The 16,307-nt window shown below is 43.1% G+C and overlaps 1 protein-coding gene across 1 annotated transcript in view; it reads left to right on the top strand.

The window, feature by feature from the left end:
- The window catches only part of TRPC5 (transient receptor potential cation channel subfamily C member 5), a 165,346-nt gene that overhangs the window by 111,108 nt on the left and 37,931 nt on the right, over positions 1-16,307 (top strand). Inside the window, exons 3-5 of the mRNA XM_061137072.1 lie at positions 179-515; positions 2,095-2,234; positions 7,369-7,691. Of these exons, the coding sequence (XP_060993055.1) occupies positions 179-515; positions 2,095-2,234; positions 7,369-7,691 (800 nt within the window). The remainder of the gene's footprint in view (positions 1-178; positions 516-2,094; positions 2,235-7,368; positions 7,692-16,307) is intronic.

Here is a 16,307-nt window from a genome sequence, read left to right as displayed (position 1 = left end):
AAGTTTCCTAGCTTGATGTGTAGAGTTGGCTCTGAGGTTAGACCCACCTGTGGGACCCTGGAAATCAGGCCTCCTCTGGGAGTGGGCCATGAGCTGGCTGTAAACTAGGGGAGCGATTATGAAGGTAGACCTCCTCCCAGCCATCCCAGATGCCTGACTTGTTCTCTTCTTTTCCCAGTTTGTGGCCCAGCCCAATTGCCAACAGTTGCTTGCCACTCTGTGGTACGACGGCTTCCCTGGATGGCGGCGGAAACACTGGGTCGTCAAGCTTCTGACGTGCATGACCATTGGGTTCCTGTTTCCCATGCTGTCTATTGCTTATCTCATCTCACCCAGGAGCAACCTTGGGCTGTTCATCAAGAAACCCTTCATCAAGTTTATCTGCCACACAGCGTCATATCTGACCTTCCTCTTCATGCTTCTCCTGGCTTCTCAGCACATCGTCAGGACAGACCTCCATGTACAGGGACCTCCCCCGACTGTCGTGGAGTGGATGATACTGCCTTGGGTTCTCGGTGAGTCACAGGGACCAGAAGCTATGGCCAGATTGCCTGCTGGTCTTGTCTAAAGAAACTACTGGAATTGGCAGTTGGACTGGCCCTGAACTAAGGCACCTTCCCTCTGTGCAGTGGGGTAGTTGTTGGGAATCTCAGAAACCTGGTTCCTTTCCCCCTGGGTCTGGGTTGCTTGCTGTCCCAGGGCTTGCCATGAGATTGGCAGTGTATCCAGGGCTTGTTTCGACTAACCTAACTTCATCAATGACAAGGAAGTTGTTTATCAATGGGTTTAGAGGGAAAGCCAACTGTTAGTCAGGGCAGGATCAGGTAGGCTGGGCAAGGCAAGTGCTGAACAGTCTATTCGATGCCTTCTTTCCCATCGCTAGGGGTGACAGGATGCCACCCAAATCTGCTGCTTTCCTATGACTATGCTAAATGATCCCTGTACTTATCCAGGGTCCACATCCTATTTGGATACTGATTTCACAACCAGGAGGGAAACTTAGGAAATTCACACAATTCATGGTAAAAAAGCAGCCTTAGCCAGAAGTCTCCAGGTATAATTACATTGCATTGGACTCTCCAGTGCATTGCCACCCTCCAGGTCCTTGATACTTAAACTGAGGTCCCCAAACCAGCAATGTCAGCATCAACTTGTTAGACATACAGAATTGGGAGTCTCACTCTGGGTCTGTGAAATCAGAATCTACATAATCCCCATGTAATTTGCATGTATTTTAAAGCAGGGGTCCCCAACCTAAAGGATCTAATGCCTGATGATCTGAGATGGAACTGATGTAATAAATAATAGAAATCAAGTACACAATAAATGTAATGTACTTGAATCATCCGAAAACCATCTCTTACCCCACCCCACCACCATCCTGGTCAGTGGAAAAAGTGTCTTCCACAAAACTGGTCCCTGTTGCCAACAAGTTTGGGGACCACTGTTTTAAAGTCTGAGATGTACTACCTTAGACCACAGCCACTCCTTTTACTGCTTTCCACATACCAAGGCTAAAGAAACATCTATTAATATTTCATCAGGCAGAATTCCATGAAACCCACACACAATGAGAGGAGAGAAGAGAAAGGAGGATTCTAAATTATTCTGGTCCCCATTGCCTAGCTTCAGCCTCAACATCCAGTGCTTTGGACCATGGCCTGCTTGCACACCTCAAAAGTCATTGAGAAGTTTTCCCTCTCAGACATATGTAGTGGGAACTAAGGACTATATGGGATAATATTGATACTTAATTAATTCATTGATTAAATTACTCCCACTCTAAAATGGGAAGAGCGTAGAATCAGACACCCTAAATTGCAGCAGCATTCCAGTAACTATAGTAACAATATAAAAGTGAGTAGCATTCAGAAAACCATAACATACAGGCATCTTTAGGTAAAGTCTATCCAGTTTGGTAAGTTCAAGACAGAGTGGTGAGATGGCAAAGAAAGAAGAAAGTTACTACCATCCCTAGGGGCTCCACTGACTCCCAATTCATTCATTGATTTCCTCTTTCTTCATTTGGTGGATCCTACTGTGATGACTAGTTTGATGCTGTGAAGCAATAAACCTTTTGCCTCCATTCTTCAGGTTTCATTTGGGGGGAGATAAAGGAAATGTGGGATGGTGGATTTACTGAATATATCCATGACTGGTGGAACCTGATGGATTTTGCAATGAACTCACTCTACCTGGCAACTATTTCCTTGAAGATTGTAGCCTATGTCAAGGTAACTTGGAATATTTGCTATTTTTCTTAATCATTTTGTTTACAGTAAGCTTTAGCTATGGGAGCACAAAGAGTTTAGGGGGCAAGTGCTAACAACCGTTCAATTCAATCCATGTGGAAAGGTACCATAAAATAGACATTCTTTCAATGGCTTGTAAGCAGTGTCCACCTAACCAGACAGTGGAGAATGGAGCAATTTGCAAATGAATTCTTAGCTTCTTCAACTCTGACAGTAAAAGGTCTGCAGCTGCCCACCCACTCAGTCAGTGTTTACATCCTCTCTCAGTATCTTCGCCAAGAGGATAGCTCACTGATGTTTGCATGAGGCAGAGACAAGACATTCACTGAAGTTCCAAAAGCCTCTCTTAACTCTTGTCACTTCATTAAAAAGTGCTACTTTATATTTTTCTAATATTATTCTTCCTGTGACACATCCATTAGTAATCCTTCCTCACCATGGGGTCAAACAGAAAAAGGATGTTCCTTCTCCAAAAAGTGCTTCAGATATGAAGTTATCTCTCCCTAGCCTGCTGAGCTGTCTCTTCTCAAAACCAAATATTCACACTTCCCTCAAGTGTTCTTCATAGGATAGGTAGCAGAACCCTAGAAACTTCACTGTGTGAGACATAGATCTTTAATAGTCTTTGCCTGCTGTATCACTTCCATCACTGGGATGATCATTCAAGCTGCTATGAATCCAGCTTTTTGAGTATCACCCACTCTATGTCTCTACCAATCCAGATAACACATACACACACACACACCCCACCTTGATGTTTTTTCCTGCATAATGTACAGCCTGCATTATCCTGTGAAATAGCTTCATGTCCAGCACCTCACGCTGGATGGTCATAGGCTCTGAGTTCAGGTTTGGTGCTCATTAGATACTGGAATGGTTGCACTGTCTCTACCCTGAAGTGAACTTCTCCAGCATGAGGAAAAGCTGACAACTCCATCTCCAAGACTGTCTAGTCAGTCATGCTTTTTGGCATGAAATCCCACATGAAGGAGTTTTAGAATGGGAATATGGCTGTCCCCCAAATCGCCAACAACTTAGTTTATTTTTACATCTCTAATATGCATATTGCATAAATTTTAAGACCTTGGGAGTTAGTTACATGGAGCGTGAATATTGAATGCAGTCCTGAAACATTTTTGAAAGGAGCTGAAGAGTATGCTTATACTTGTGGTGATCATTCAACACATACTTACAACTTCCTTACAAGAAAAAGCTGGTAAGGAAAATGTCTGAATCTCTGGTTAATGTGCCTGGATGAAATCCATGTCATTCTGGCACTCAGCTGACTAAGTAACACTGTTTGCCAAAAAAAAAAATTCTTCCTTTGGAAGTGGTATTTATACACTGGAGGGACAATACATTATCAATCTAGAAACTGGTGAGTTCTGCTTAAACAGGGAAGTGTAGAATAAATGATCAAAAGGATTAACCCTTGGGGATGTGAAATTGTGTCAACAGATGCCCAACATTAGTTAATCACATACCCTGTCCACCTTCACTGGCAAGCCTTCCAAGGACTAGATTCTTCCTCACCATGGAGTGTAAGGATAAATCAGCTCACTAAGCTGAGTAAATGCCCCTCAACTGACAAATACTTAACTCAAATAAAGACATTTGCCAAGAAGTCGGAGCCCTTTGCAACAAAGAATTTATAAATAAGAGATGCCATATGCAGACTGGATTTACAATGAGAAATTGTCAGTGGGCAGCCGGGTTCACTCGTGCAGGCAGGCGCATCATTCTGAAATGAACTCCACCAAGTAGGCTGAGCCAACTTCTATGAAGTAAAGACACAAGGCTGGTCCCAGGCCCTTTTAAAAATTTCAGATCATCATTGCACTGAGGCAGTACGACACACCATGACAGAAACTGGCCTTGAGAAGATCCTTTATTAGAGTGAAAAACTAGTCAACTATATGTGTATATACACTCTACCTCACATGGCCTACAACACCAAGAAGCAAAAGGCACATAACAAAGTACTCAAAAGGAACAAACATATTAGCCCTCAGTGCCCCCAAGATAACACTAAAAATGGAGAGTAATTGTCTTTGTGTCTTCTAGAATAGCACCACCTAGATTTATCCCAGCACTCCCTTACTCCATATGTACAGACTAAACTGAACTTTGATACCCATTGAGTTGTGACCCTTTCTCCAGCCAATGCTTGGATGAAGACACACCTCCCCATCTTTATTACTATTGGGTTCCCACATTTGGCCAACCCTTTTCATATTCTGCTTTTGAGTTCACACCCTTTTGAAAGGCATAGAGGCCAATTTTCAAGCAGCATTCTATCTCCGAGAATATAAGAAAAACCATTTGTCTCCCAATATCACTCACTCAAGAGTCAGGAAACCCAAAGGTAATCCCTGCTCTGATATTTACAAGCTGGATTACCACAGGCCATCCTTCTACCTCTAGGAGCTTCAGACACTGCCTCTGAAAACTAAGATGGAACTAGATCAATGGGTTTCAACGTTTTAATTTTTTCCCATGGAACCACATCTTAAAGTTAAAACTTATGCAGAATTTCAATGCACTAAGGAGCTCAAAGGAATGAGTTTGGATTGAGAAATGACTCTTCCTAGCCTCCTCTCTGGTTTCCACAGTGACTACCAGATGCTTCTATTGAACCCTCAGGCTTGAAGGAACACAATTTGATCTGAAAACCACTTGTGCTCAGTCAGACCTCAGCAAACTGTGGGCTGCCGGCCAAGCTGGGGCCACTGTTTGTTTATATATTGTCTGTTATTATAGTTCTAGAAGGGACTTCCCTGGTGCTTAGTCGCTCAGTTGTGTCTGACACTTTTGTGACCCCATGAACTGTAGCCCACCAGGTTCCTCTGTCCATGGGATTGCCCAGGCAAGAATCCTGGAGTGGGTTGCCATTTCCTTCTCCAGGGGATCTTCCCAACCCAGGGATCAAACCTGGGTCTCCTGCATTGCAGGTGGATTCTTTACCCTCTGAGCCACCAGTCCAGTGGCTAAAATTCCATGCTCCCAACACAGGGGGCCGTGGTTTGATCCCTGAGCCGGGAACTAGATCTCATGTGCTATAACTAAGAACTGGTATAGCAAAATAAAAAAATATATAGTTCTAGAAGAAAAAAGTTGAGTAGTTGCCACAGTAACCATGTAGCCCACAAAGCCAAAAATATGTACTATCTGGCCCTTGACACAAAAAGTTTGCTGACCTCTATGCTAAATGAGATCCAAGTTTACTCTCTGCTATCACATTCTTAGTATTTTTCTCTAAAAATACATACACGAAGCATAGATTTGCCATGAGAATCATCTTTCACACTTGTGACTGTTCTGCAATGCAAACTCATGGACAGTACACTTCCCTGTGGTTATGGGTGTGACAGTGGAGTGAGAAAACCCTAAATGATGAGCTATGCATGTTCCAGGTGATAATCCCTAGTTTTAAAATGGAGGTCTGTTTTGTTATCAACAAAGAATCTGCATCATTCACTAGACCTCCAAATCCGTAAAGTCCTATCTAATAAATTCACTGTGGTATCGACTATTATAGAAGTAACATTTCACAGACATAGTGCTATACTGAGTGTTTAGAGGCCTGAGTTTTTAGTCCTGGCTCTGCTACCAACTTGCTGTGTGACCTTAAGCAGCTCCCTCTGCCTCTCTGGATTTCAGTTCCTCCACTTGTAAAACAGGCATAACAATGTCCACCTCTCACAACTATGCAGCAAATGTTTCCTTTGGAAACAAAAATGGAGAGATACAAGATTTGGCCAAAAGTGTATAAAACCAATTGGCCATCTCAAGTCTATTTGAAATAGAAGCACACATGTGGCAAGTTTTCTCCAAACTCCTCTGACAGTGAGGAATATTGGATACACACAAATGATTTTAACACCACCAGTTTCCTCAGTTGTTGGAAGTGAGGCACATTTTAGAAATGCTAACAATATAATTTGGCCCCCAGTGCAACATTTTCTCAGGAAAGTTGTTTACATTTAGTCCTGAGAAATTGTGATATTTAGATGAGCGTTCAAGGCAATATGCTTCAGATTGTATTCCAGGCAAAATCTACTTCTGTCTTGGGGAAGGTAAAAAGCAATTTCTTGTATTTCCATAACATCTCTCCTTATGGAGTACACAGACTTTCACATATGGGTACATAATCAGACATGTGCAGTGGGTAGGAGTAGATATTATCCTCATTTTCTGGTGAAATGAGAGAAAGAGGGGCAGTTTTAAGTGACAAAGGCTAAATTGGAGCTCAGGTCTCACAATGAAGCCATCTCTCCACAAGGTGACTTCCAATGTTCTAGGAGCTGAAAGCTCAGGGAAGACTGGAACATGGGCAGCCAACCCCAGAAATCCTGGCTCCTCCTCCTCGTTCAACCTCCTGGTCCATCATTTGTGCTAAAGGAACATTGCAACTTGTAAGACTATCAAAGCAACAATAAAATACATCCATACACCACTTGGTGAGCAGCACTAAATTCATTGCCTTGGAGGCTGACATGCCATTTGTAATCGCATAGAAGAAAAGACTGTCGCAGAAAACTCTGAGTAATGACCCTCTAAGGATGCTCAATCAGCCCCAAACTGAAGCCAGCAGGGAAGTCAAGGTGAACATTGCACACTGAGGAGACTGAACCTACCCCACGTCCTTCAGTAACTGCAAGTTGTGTGTGTTGCTCAGCACAAAACGGGGCTTGGGCAGCAAAGCTGGTTTGCAATCTCATTAGGAAGCAGAGTACTTTGGCCCCACAACCTCGGGCACACCTGTGGCTCTGTTCTAGGGCCACTCCCCATCAATCTGGTCAACTCACACTTTGAAAATGTCTGTTGATAAACCACAGGTTGTTACTCCAGATGATTGCTCTGAAATTCATGTTTCTACATCTATGCACTGAGTATATATTTGGATAGGAGTGGAAGGAAGAGCGTTATTAGCATCATGTATTGATTGGGTGGGACAAAAAAAGACCAGTACTGCCAATCACAGGGGCCTGTTGTATAAATGAATGCTTGATGCTTACTTTGATGTTTTTATTTGGGTGCAGAAGGGAGGAAAGAGGGGAAGGTTTTCTAAATGCTCGCTGTACCTCTCATATTGTGCACTTGTTGTTTCTTTCAGTATAATGGTTCCCGTCCAAGGGAAGAATGGGAAATGTGGCACCCGACTCTGATTGCAGAAGCTCTCTTTGCGATATCCAACATTTTAAGTTCGTTGCGTCTCATATCCCTGTTCACAGCCAACTCCCACTTAGGGCCTCTGCAGATCTCTTTGGGGCGCATGTTGCTCGATATCCTCAAATTCCTCTTTATCTACTGCCTGGTACTGCTGGCTTTTGCCAATGGATTGAACCAGCTTTACTTTTATTATGAGACCAGAGCAATCGATGAGCCCAACAACTGCAAGGGGATCCGATGCGAGAAACAGAACAATGCCTTCTCCACGTAAGACTCCCCTCTCTCCTCTTCTGCCTTTTGTCTGCTTTCTCTTTCTTTGCCCTATTTCCAATCCGTATCTTTGCCATTGCCCCTTGACAGTGCACACAGAGCTCACTTATTGATCACTCTAGGAGACTAGGAGAGGAAGTAGAGTTAGGTGAGGGAGGAAAGAGACAAACACACAAGGGCTCCCAGGAACTCATCTAAAGAGTTACTTCTGAATTATTTTGGTCACATCTAATATTTTTAAAGGAATTCATGAAAATGAAAGTGTTAGTCACTTAGTCGGGCCTGACTCTGCGACCCCATGAACTGTAGCCTGCCAGGCTCCTCTGTCCATGGAATTCTTAGGCAAGAATACTGGAGTGGGCTGCCATGTCCTCTCCAGGAGATCTGGCTGGGTCTCCTGCACTGCAGGCAGATTCTTTGGTATCTCAGTCACCAGGGAAGCCCCAAGGAATTTACGGGAAGGGAGTAAATAATCCCTCACTCAAAAAAACACCGCTAACCAAGGAAATGAAAGAGTAAGGCTATACCTCTCAACAAGTAATCACCGAAGCTAATGTAACTGTTCTGGATCAAGAACAAAGAAAAAGGAAGGATGCAAAATTACCTGAATGCATCTTGTGATGCTGTGATTTATAATAATAAATATGTATTTGTTCTTTGTCCCCATTTCTGGCACAGAACTTCTAAAACCCTTGGTATTTCCTAAGTGATGAGACCCACAAAGGTGTCTCTGGTTGTGTTAACAAAGTGACTTTTGGACCTCACCTAGGATGGGAGCTGGTTATCACCATGTGATTAGAGGGTTGGAACTTCAAATCTCACCCCTCAAACCTTCCTTTCAGGGAGGGGAGAAGGACTGGAAATTGATTTCAATCACCAATAGCTAAGTACAGAAGTTGCGGGTTCGATCCCTGGGTTGGGAAGATCCCCTAGAGGAGAGCATGGCAATCCACTTCTGTATTCTTGCCTGGAGGGCACAGAATTCTGGCAGGTTACAGTCCATAGGGTCACAAAGATTCGGACATGACTGAAGTGACTTAGCATGCATGCACACACCAATGGCTAATGATATAATCAACGGTGACTGTGTAATGGGGGCTTCCCAGGTGGCACTAGTGGTAAAGAAGCTACCTGTCAATGCAGGAGATGTAAGAGATGTGTGTTCAATCCCTGGGTTGTAAAGATCCCCTGGAGGAGGGCATGGCAACAATATTCTTGCCTGAAGAATCCCATGGACAGATGAGCCTGGTGGGCTATAATCCATGGGGTCGCAAAGAGTCAGACACAACTGAAGTGACTTCGCACGACTGTGTAATGAACTCTCCATAAAAACCCAAAAGGACAGGGTTTGGAGAGCCTTCAGGTTGGTGAGCATGTGGAGATTTGGGGAGAGTGGGTGATCAGAGAATGCAGGGAAGCCTGCCCCCATACCTTGCCCTATGCATATTCTATCTGGCTGTTCCTGAGTTGTATGTTTTTATAATAGACCAGTAATCTAGTCATTTCAATGTTTCTCTGAGTTTTGTCAGACACTCTAGCAAATTAATCAAATCCAAGGAGAGGATTGTGGGGAGCTCCACCTAGAGCCAGCTGGTCAGAAGAATGGGGGACATCTGGGAAAACCAGAAAGGGGAGCAGTCTTGTGGGACTGGGCTCTTAATCTGTGGAATCTGATGTTATTCCCCAGGAGTGTCAGAACTGACTGAGCTGGCTTGTAGGGCATCCAACTGGTGTCGAAGAATTGGTAGTATGAGGGGAAAATATCTCCTCATTCCCACAGATGGGAATTCAGTTAAGAACCCCTTAGGTGGTGTCAGAGAAATGGGATTTGCTCAAACAGCCCTGGCTCATGGAAACATGGGGTTTGGGAAGAGAAAATATTAATAACTAAAAGGGCGGGTGGATGGTGAATTTTTGATTCCTAGATGGAGAGGAGACAGGCAAAGAGTAAGATGAGAGTCAGCTCAACTTCTGGGGTTACTTTAAGGTTTCAGATGTACCAAGGCACCAAGCAGTGATTGGAAATATCTCCTATTCCCACTTGGGACATAGAGGACAGATAATGACTCTCTGTCCACGAGTCCACTGCCTCCAGTATGGAACCCCTGTGCCTTTTCTTTATAAACTCAACACCTACTTCTCTAGGACCTTTAAGCCTCCAGAGTGGCTTTTATTTTCTGAAACATCACTGTTAGGGGAAGCAGACAAGAGAAGGAAAATAAGCACATATCAGGGAACATGTTAGGTTCTAGGAGCAGTTCTGAGCTTACACCAGACTCACGGTCCTACACCTTGTCTATCTCTAGCCCCTGTTCTGGAGAGTGCCAGTCATCTGGTAATCATAGTCATGACCCCAAGGTCAGGAGGGATTCCTAGTTATTAAGTTAAGATACAATTTTCCCCCTTAGCTCTATAAACTAGGGCAGATCAATGGACTCAGACATTCTAGAAATGTGTTAAATAACAAAGGCCAAGGGGGGAAAAAGGTTTCTGCTTGGCCCCAAGTTGTACCAATAGAGAAAGGGAAAAAACAATGCTATGTAGCCAACCCTTATCACTGATCTCTAGCAACATTTCCTAAAATGGATGACAAATAACCATTCACATTCATGGGGATATGAATAGACATGAAAGCAAGATTTCTGATTGCGTGAGGTTTGGAAATGCTAGGAAAAATTAAGTGAAAAGTGAAAGTGTTGGTTACTCAGTTGTGTTGATTCTTTGTGATCCCATGGACTGTAGCCTGCCAGGCTCCTCTGTCCATGGAATTCCCCAGACAAGAACACTAGAGGGGGTTGCCGTTCCCCTCTCCAGGGCATCTTCCCAACCCAGAAATCAAACCCAGGTCTCCCACATTGCAGGCAGATTCTTTACCTTCTGAGCCACCAGGGAAGTCCCTAGGACAAGTTTAAGAAGGGCTTAAGCCACTGCAGGGCTTCTCAGAGACTTTCCATTGTGAATCTACAGCAAAGGGAGAGGTTTTCCCAAATCTATTTACCAACATGCTGTTCCAGTGAACAAAATTTGGAAAATTTTGGCTTGTCCTATCACCCATTTTCCAGCACCCACCCCCTCCACTAGGCCACACTCCCTGCTTCTCCTCCCAGAACTCAGGGCAAAATCTTGGATGGGGAAACCAGACTTATGTGAAAGGGAAAAAGAAGCCAAAATGGGATGACAGCGCCATTTTGGTGAAGCCAACCAAGAGTGGACAAAGGCAACTGTTCACCTCTCTAGTGCCTCTTGACTAGGAACTACTTCCTTTCCTGCATTACTCTAGAGATATAACTCACATCACCCTGTTTTCAATACAAAGAATCATTTTATAGTGGCTTGAGCACCAGGAGATGGTATCTGTTCCCATCAAAGCTTTCAACAGAGATGCACACGTGAATGCAAGGTGCATTCCAGGAGGCTAGGTCCCTGCCAATTACCCTCTCATGGGAACTCTGCTGAGGAAGTTTATGAAATGTCTCCTTATAAGTCAGCAGTGATTATTAACACCCCTCTTGCCAACTGACATTTTGCTCCCATCACTTGCCCAGCAGGGATGATTGACAAGAATGGACACCTGTCGTACACAAAATTATATCTTGGGGTGTCAGGTATGAAGAAGCATTGTCATGCTGGGACCAAAGCAGCAGTAATGTTACCTCAACTTCCCTTCTAGGTGTTGGTTTTTTTCCCCTGCACAGAGCTCTGACTTCTGTTTTCCTTTCAATGCCTCAACTCAGGCATTTATAATACCTGCTAAAATACATGCTACTTATACTGTCAGAAAGACTCCATTTTTAGAGAAGGGGAAAAGAGCCTGTGAACAGACCTGATGTAAACTATGGCATCTGCTTGTTGTCACCCTTTTCCTTCTGATTCTCTAGAGATATTATTGTTATTCTTCAGCTTAAAAAAGAAAAGAACTTTCCTGGGTGCACAATTTAGGGGGACCTGGTTGTCCTTGGTGACAACTGCTTGACAGTACAGTTGGTGGTTTGAGTTCAGTATTCAATACTGGGGGTACCTGGCCTTCATCCACTGTTGAGAGCAATTGGGAAGGTACCCTCTGAGGGCATGGGACTTGGGAGAGAAACAGGGTGGAAGTGGCAAGGAGCTGACTTGGTGGTCCTCTTGTCCTTGTGAGGTCCTGGCCCTCAACTCTGGATGCCTCCTGAACACACCTGGCTGTTCCACACTGTTCCACAGGCCTCTCAAACACAACATTCACAGATAAATTCCTTAGCTCTATGTCCCCACACCAAACCCATCTCCCTTTTAACTCCTCATCTCATTAAAGGATACTAGATAGACTCCTAGGAGTCATCTAAGACTCTTCCTGTCTCTCTCAAGCAACACATCCTGTCTCACACTCAGCTTTGTCTACTTCCTAAATATCTCTTCAATCCATTCTCTGTGTAGACACATACACACACACACACACACACACACACACACACACACACTACTGTCTTCTTTCAGGCCTACATCATCTCTCCCCCAAACTGCTACACACTTAATTGGTCTCCCTGCCTCCAGTCTTGTGTCCCCTCAAACAATTTCCCACCTGCTACACAGAAGTCTCTAAGTGCCAGTCTTATCTCGTCACCCTCTAGTCTCTTGACTGCCTGGTATCAGTATCCTCTCCACTGTAAAATTAACCTCTTTCCTATAGTGCACAGGGCCCTGGAATCTGGATCCCACCTTTCCAGCCTTTCATTCCTCTCCTCCATAGCCAACATCTTGCTCTTCCCAACTTCAGGACAGCATCTTGGTCCTACAGTCCTTTGTACTTCGCACACCATCCTCTTTGCCTGGAATGTCCATCCCTGCCTGGCCAGCCTGAACAGCTCTCCCTGCCCCTTCAAGTGTCTGTCAAAGTCTGACCTGCTCTTTTAAGGCTGTTCTTACCCATTTGAACCCCACTCTCAGTTACAGGCTCCTTCTGTGTTTCCCATGGCATTCTAAGGACATCTCCATTTTAAAAGCTAACTTATAATAATAAAGGTAATAGTAATAATAATAATGTAATAAATACTATATTTTAGTTGTTTGTTGCCTCTCTAACCCACCAGACTGAGACTCCCACTTTACAGGCCTTGCTCCTACCACAGAGGGGCCTAAGACATAAAGGAGTTCAACATGCCCATTGAACAACTGAGTGAAAGAATGAATTCTAGTAGCAACCCTATCTTTAATTCTAGAAGATTCACTTTTCCTTCTGCCCTCCCTCACATTGCTGAAGTATTTGGCCAGTTCTGTCACTCTGCTGATCCACTTTGAACTTGCTGTCAGTGACAACCCTTTGCCTTTCTCCTCCCTTCTCATCCTGTACATGGACACTTGGCTAGAGAACAAACCTCTACGTTGATCCTTATTAAACTTCATCTTGTTAGTTCTAGCCCCTTGCTCCAAGCCATTGAAATCTTTCTGAATCTTGTTTCTGTCATCCAATTAGCTATTCTTCCCAATCTTGTGTCTTCTGAAGATCTAAGAAGCTTGCCACCTATTCTCATCCAAAGCATTGATAAAACTGTCATTCAGGCTTGGTATTCACTGGGTAGAATATTGGGTGGCTCTTAAAATTACATTTATGAAAAGTGTGGTTTTTAAAGATATAAAAATTGTGTCCACTATGATTGCAACTAACATAGTTGTAACTAGATGTGAAAATGAATGATAATCTATGAAGACAAGAGAGAAACATGAAACAACAAGGTTGTATTTAGGTGGAAGGTTGATAATAGTCTTAAAAATAGCATATTTACTGAGTGCTGGGTCCAGGTACTATTACAAAATGAGCTTGATATGAATTAATTCATTTAATCCTCACAATCTTCATAGTGCTATGAGGTAGGCACTACTATTATTATCCATTTTACAGATCAAGAAATTAGGGTTCAAGGAAGTTAATCAGACTGCCCAGTCACACAGGTCATAGTGGTGGAATCAGAAATTTAATCTAGGCATACAAGTTCCAGGTTGTGCTTTTATCCAAGGGTGTGGGTGTAAGACTGAGTTTGTAAAGTTGTGTAAAATTAGTTGTATAAAGTTGCAATAATCATGGATACATGTAAAGCTAAAGAGGCCAGAACCATGACCTAGCAGGTCACTTAGGACCTCCTTGTAGATCATCATCATTCATTTGTAGCTATTCCTACTTAATCAGTGGTGATTTCTTTACCCAAATTCAGCCCATATATTCCCTTCTTATTTATTTAGATACAAACTCAGTCCCCATCAAAGGCTTTGTTGTTGTTGTTGTTCCGACCAGGTTTTAAAGGTCCTTATTGAGTATCTTCAACTTTTTCTCCTAAATTCAATTCATAACCTTTCTACTGTTATCACAAGATGGTGTGCCACTCATTCATACTTTCCTTACTTATGTGCTTCTGTAATCTTTTATAGATTTACCTAACATTTATTCAGCAACTCTTACCTGCCAGGCAATAAGGATACTGATTAAATGGCATCCTTGTCATCCAGAAGCACATAGTCTAACAGAGAACACAAATAAACAATTAGGATAGCTGCATTTTTAATGCTTTTGCTACGCCAAGCACTTTGCCAAATGCGTTACATGGAGAACCTGACATGATAGAATAAGATGGTTAAATGTTTTGACTTCAGAGTCAAGGTACAAATACTACCTCTGCCACTTTCTGCCTGTGTGACCACTTTGTGCCTCAATTTCTTATCTGAAAAAAAAGAATAGTAGTTACTTCATAGAGTTATTTTGAGAATCAAGTATTACAATGCATGAGAAGACTTTAGCACAGTGCCTGGCACACAGAGCACAATAAAAGTTAGCAGTTAGTACTTATCCTACCAATGGCCATTTTAGAGATGAGGAAACTTGAAATTTAAAGAAGTCATGTGACTTTGCCAAATTTTATAGTTAATATGTTTGTTTAGTGGCTAAGTTGTGTCCAACTCTTTTGCAACCCCCATGGACTGTAGCCCATCAGACTCCTCTGTCCATGGGAGTTTCCAGGCAAGAATACTGGAGGGGGTTGCCATTTCCTTCTTCAGGGAATCTTCCCAACCTAGGGATTGAAGCCCACATCTTCTGTATGGAAAGGTGGGTTCTTTACCACTGAGTCACCAGGGAAGCGCAATTAATATGTACAGAAGTTTAAAGTTTGCTCTTAGCCACTCCCCTCTCCTATCTCTACAGTGTGATATGTGCCTCTATGTAGTAAGGCTAGGCTGCTATGGGAGAGCAAAAGAGGAGCATCTGACCCCACCTTGTAGGAAAGGAATCAGGGGAGGCCTTTAGAGGAGCTGGGGCTTTAGCGAGGCTGGCAGGTCAAACAAGAGTTGGGTAGAGAAGAAGACAGGATGGAAGTGGAGGCTACAGGTTGGGAGTATGGTAGGAGCATTCCAACCAGAGTCAGAAACTTGTCAAAGGCAGGTTGAAATAAGAAATTGCCAAGTCCAGTGAACTTCAAAATGGTAGGGATGACCAAGAGATGACTATGCCTTTGCTCCCTGTGGGTTATCAGCACAACTTGGCACTGCTTTTTCCCAAGGAGCCTTTCTTTTCCAATACATCCTCCACTTCTTCACTGATCAGAGTGAAATGCAGAGGGGTCAATCTTTACACTCCTTCTACCTTTGGAAAGATGAACTCATCTCAAAGATGAGACTTTCAGCAAGTGTCATGAGGACCATAGTTCTTATCTTTATTCTACCAAGTCTCTCTTTGCTTCATGATCTATTAATATTTGTGGATGGCTCCCAATATGCACAAATCCCCTCTTAACTAGCCAGTAGGGATTTGTCTTGCAAGCAGTTAATATCAAGTCTTCTTGAATCTCTGTATCTTCACTTTGTGCCCCTTGTTGAGTCAGCAAGTTCTGTATACTTGTTGACTCTCTGCTAAATGAAAATGAACTCACTGTTTTCTCTGAAATCATCACCTTTAATATCAAATTAGTATTCCTTTGGCATTTAGGATTCTGGGGTTTGGCCAACAAGTCTTTCCGTCCCTGTGATGATTGTGTTATGAACCTGACCACCACGTAATGGTCCCCTAGGTCACGAATTCAATTGAGTCTAAAAGCCATGGAGCTTCCTATCGATCTCTCACCAGAATGTTCTCTTCTACCCCAAATGTCAATCACCCATTTTACCTGGGCATGCCTTTCAATAAGACATATTCTCCTAATGGCCAGATTGTATCATGACATTTTGTGCCCCATGTCAAGGGCATTTTCACTAACAACCACCAAAACCTGAGGAACAGTCTTGACCCTTTCCTTATCTGTTAAACAATCATACCTCTAGGGTCTCCCTGACTAGAATATCACCACAGTTTAGGACAGATTTTAAATGCCTGGACTTTCACTTTTAGGAATCTTTGTATCAGTCATTGGAATGACTAGTAGTAAACTTTCCACTTAAGCATTAACCATTACAATTTTAATTGTTATGGGGCTGGGGGTGGAGGAGAGTAACATCATCCATTCTGGAGAAGCAACCAATGAATTAAGACTTTGCCAGCATATTGATGACATATTTGCCCTGGCTTGTGGCCTTGTTGTCAGTCATGCAATCAACAAACACTTTGTGAATGCTTTCTATATTCAAGGATACTCAACTTCCAGAGATTCTGGTTCT

This window comes from Dama dama, chromosome X (genome assembly GCF_033118175.1).
Source record: "Dama dama isolate Ldn47 chromosome X, ASM3311817v1, whole genome shotgun sequence".
NCBI classification, from domain to species: Eukaryota; Metazoa; Chordata; class Mammalia; order Artiodactyla; family Cervidae; genus Dama; species Dama dama.
This window is presented reverse-complemented; position numbering and strand designations above follow the sequence as displayed.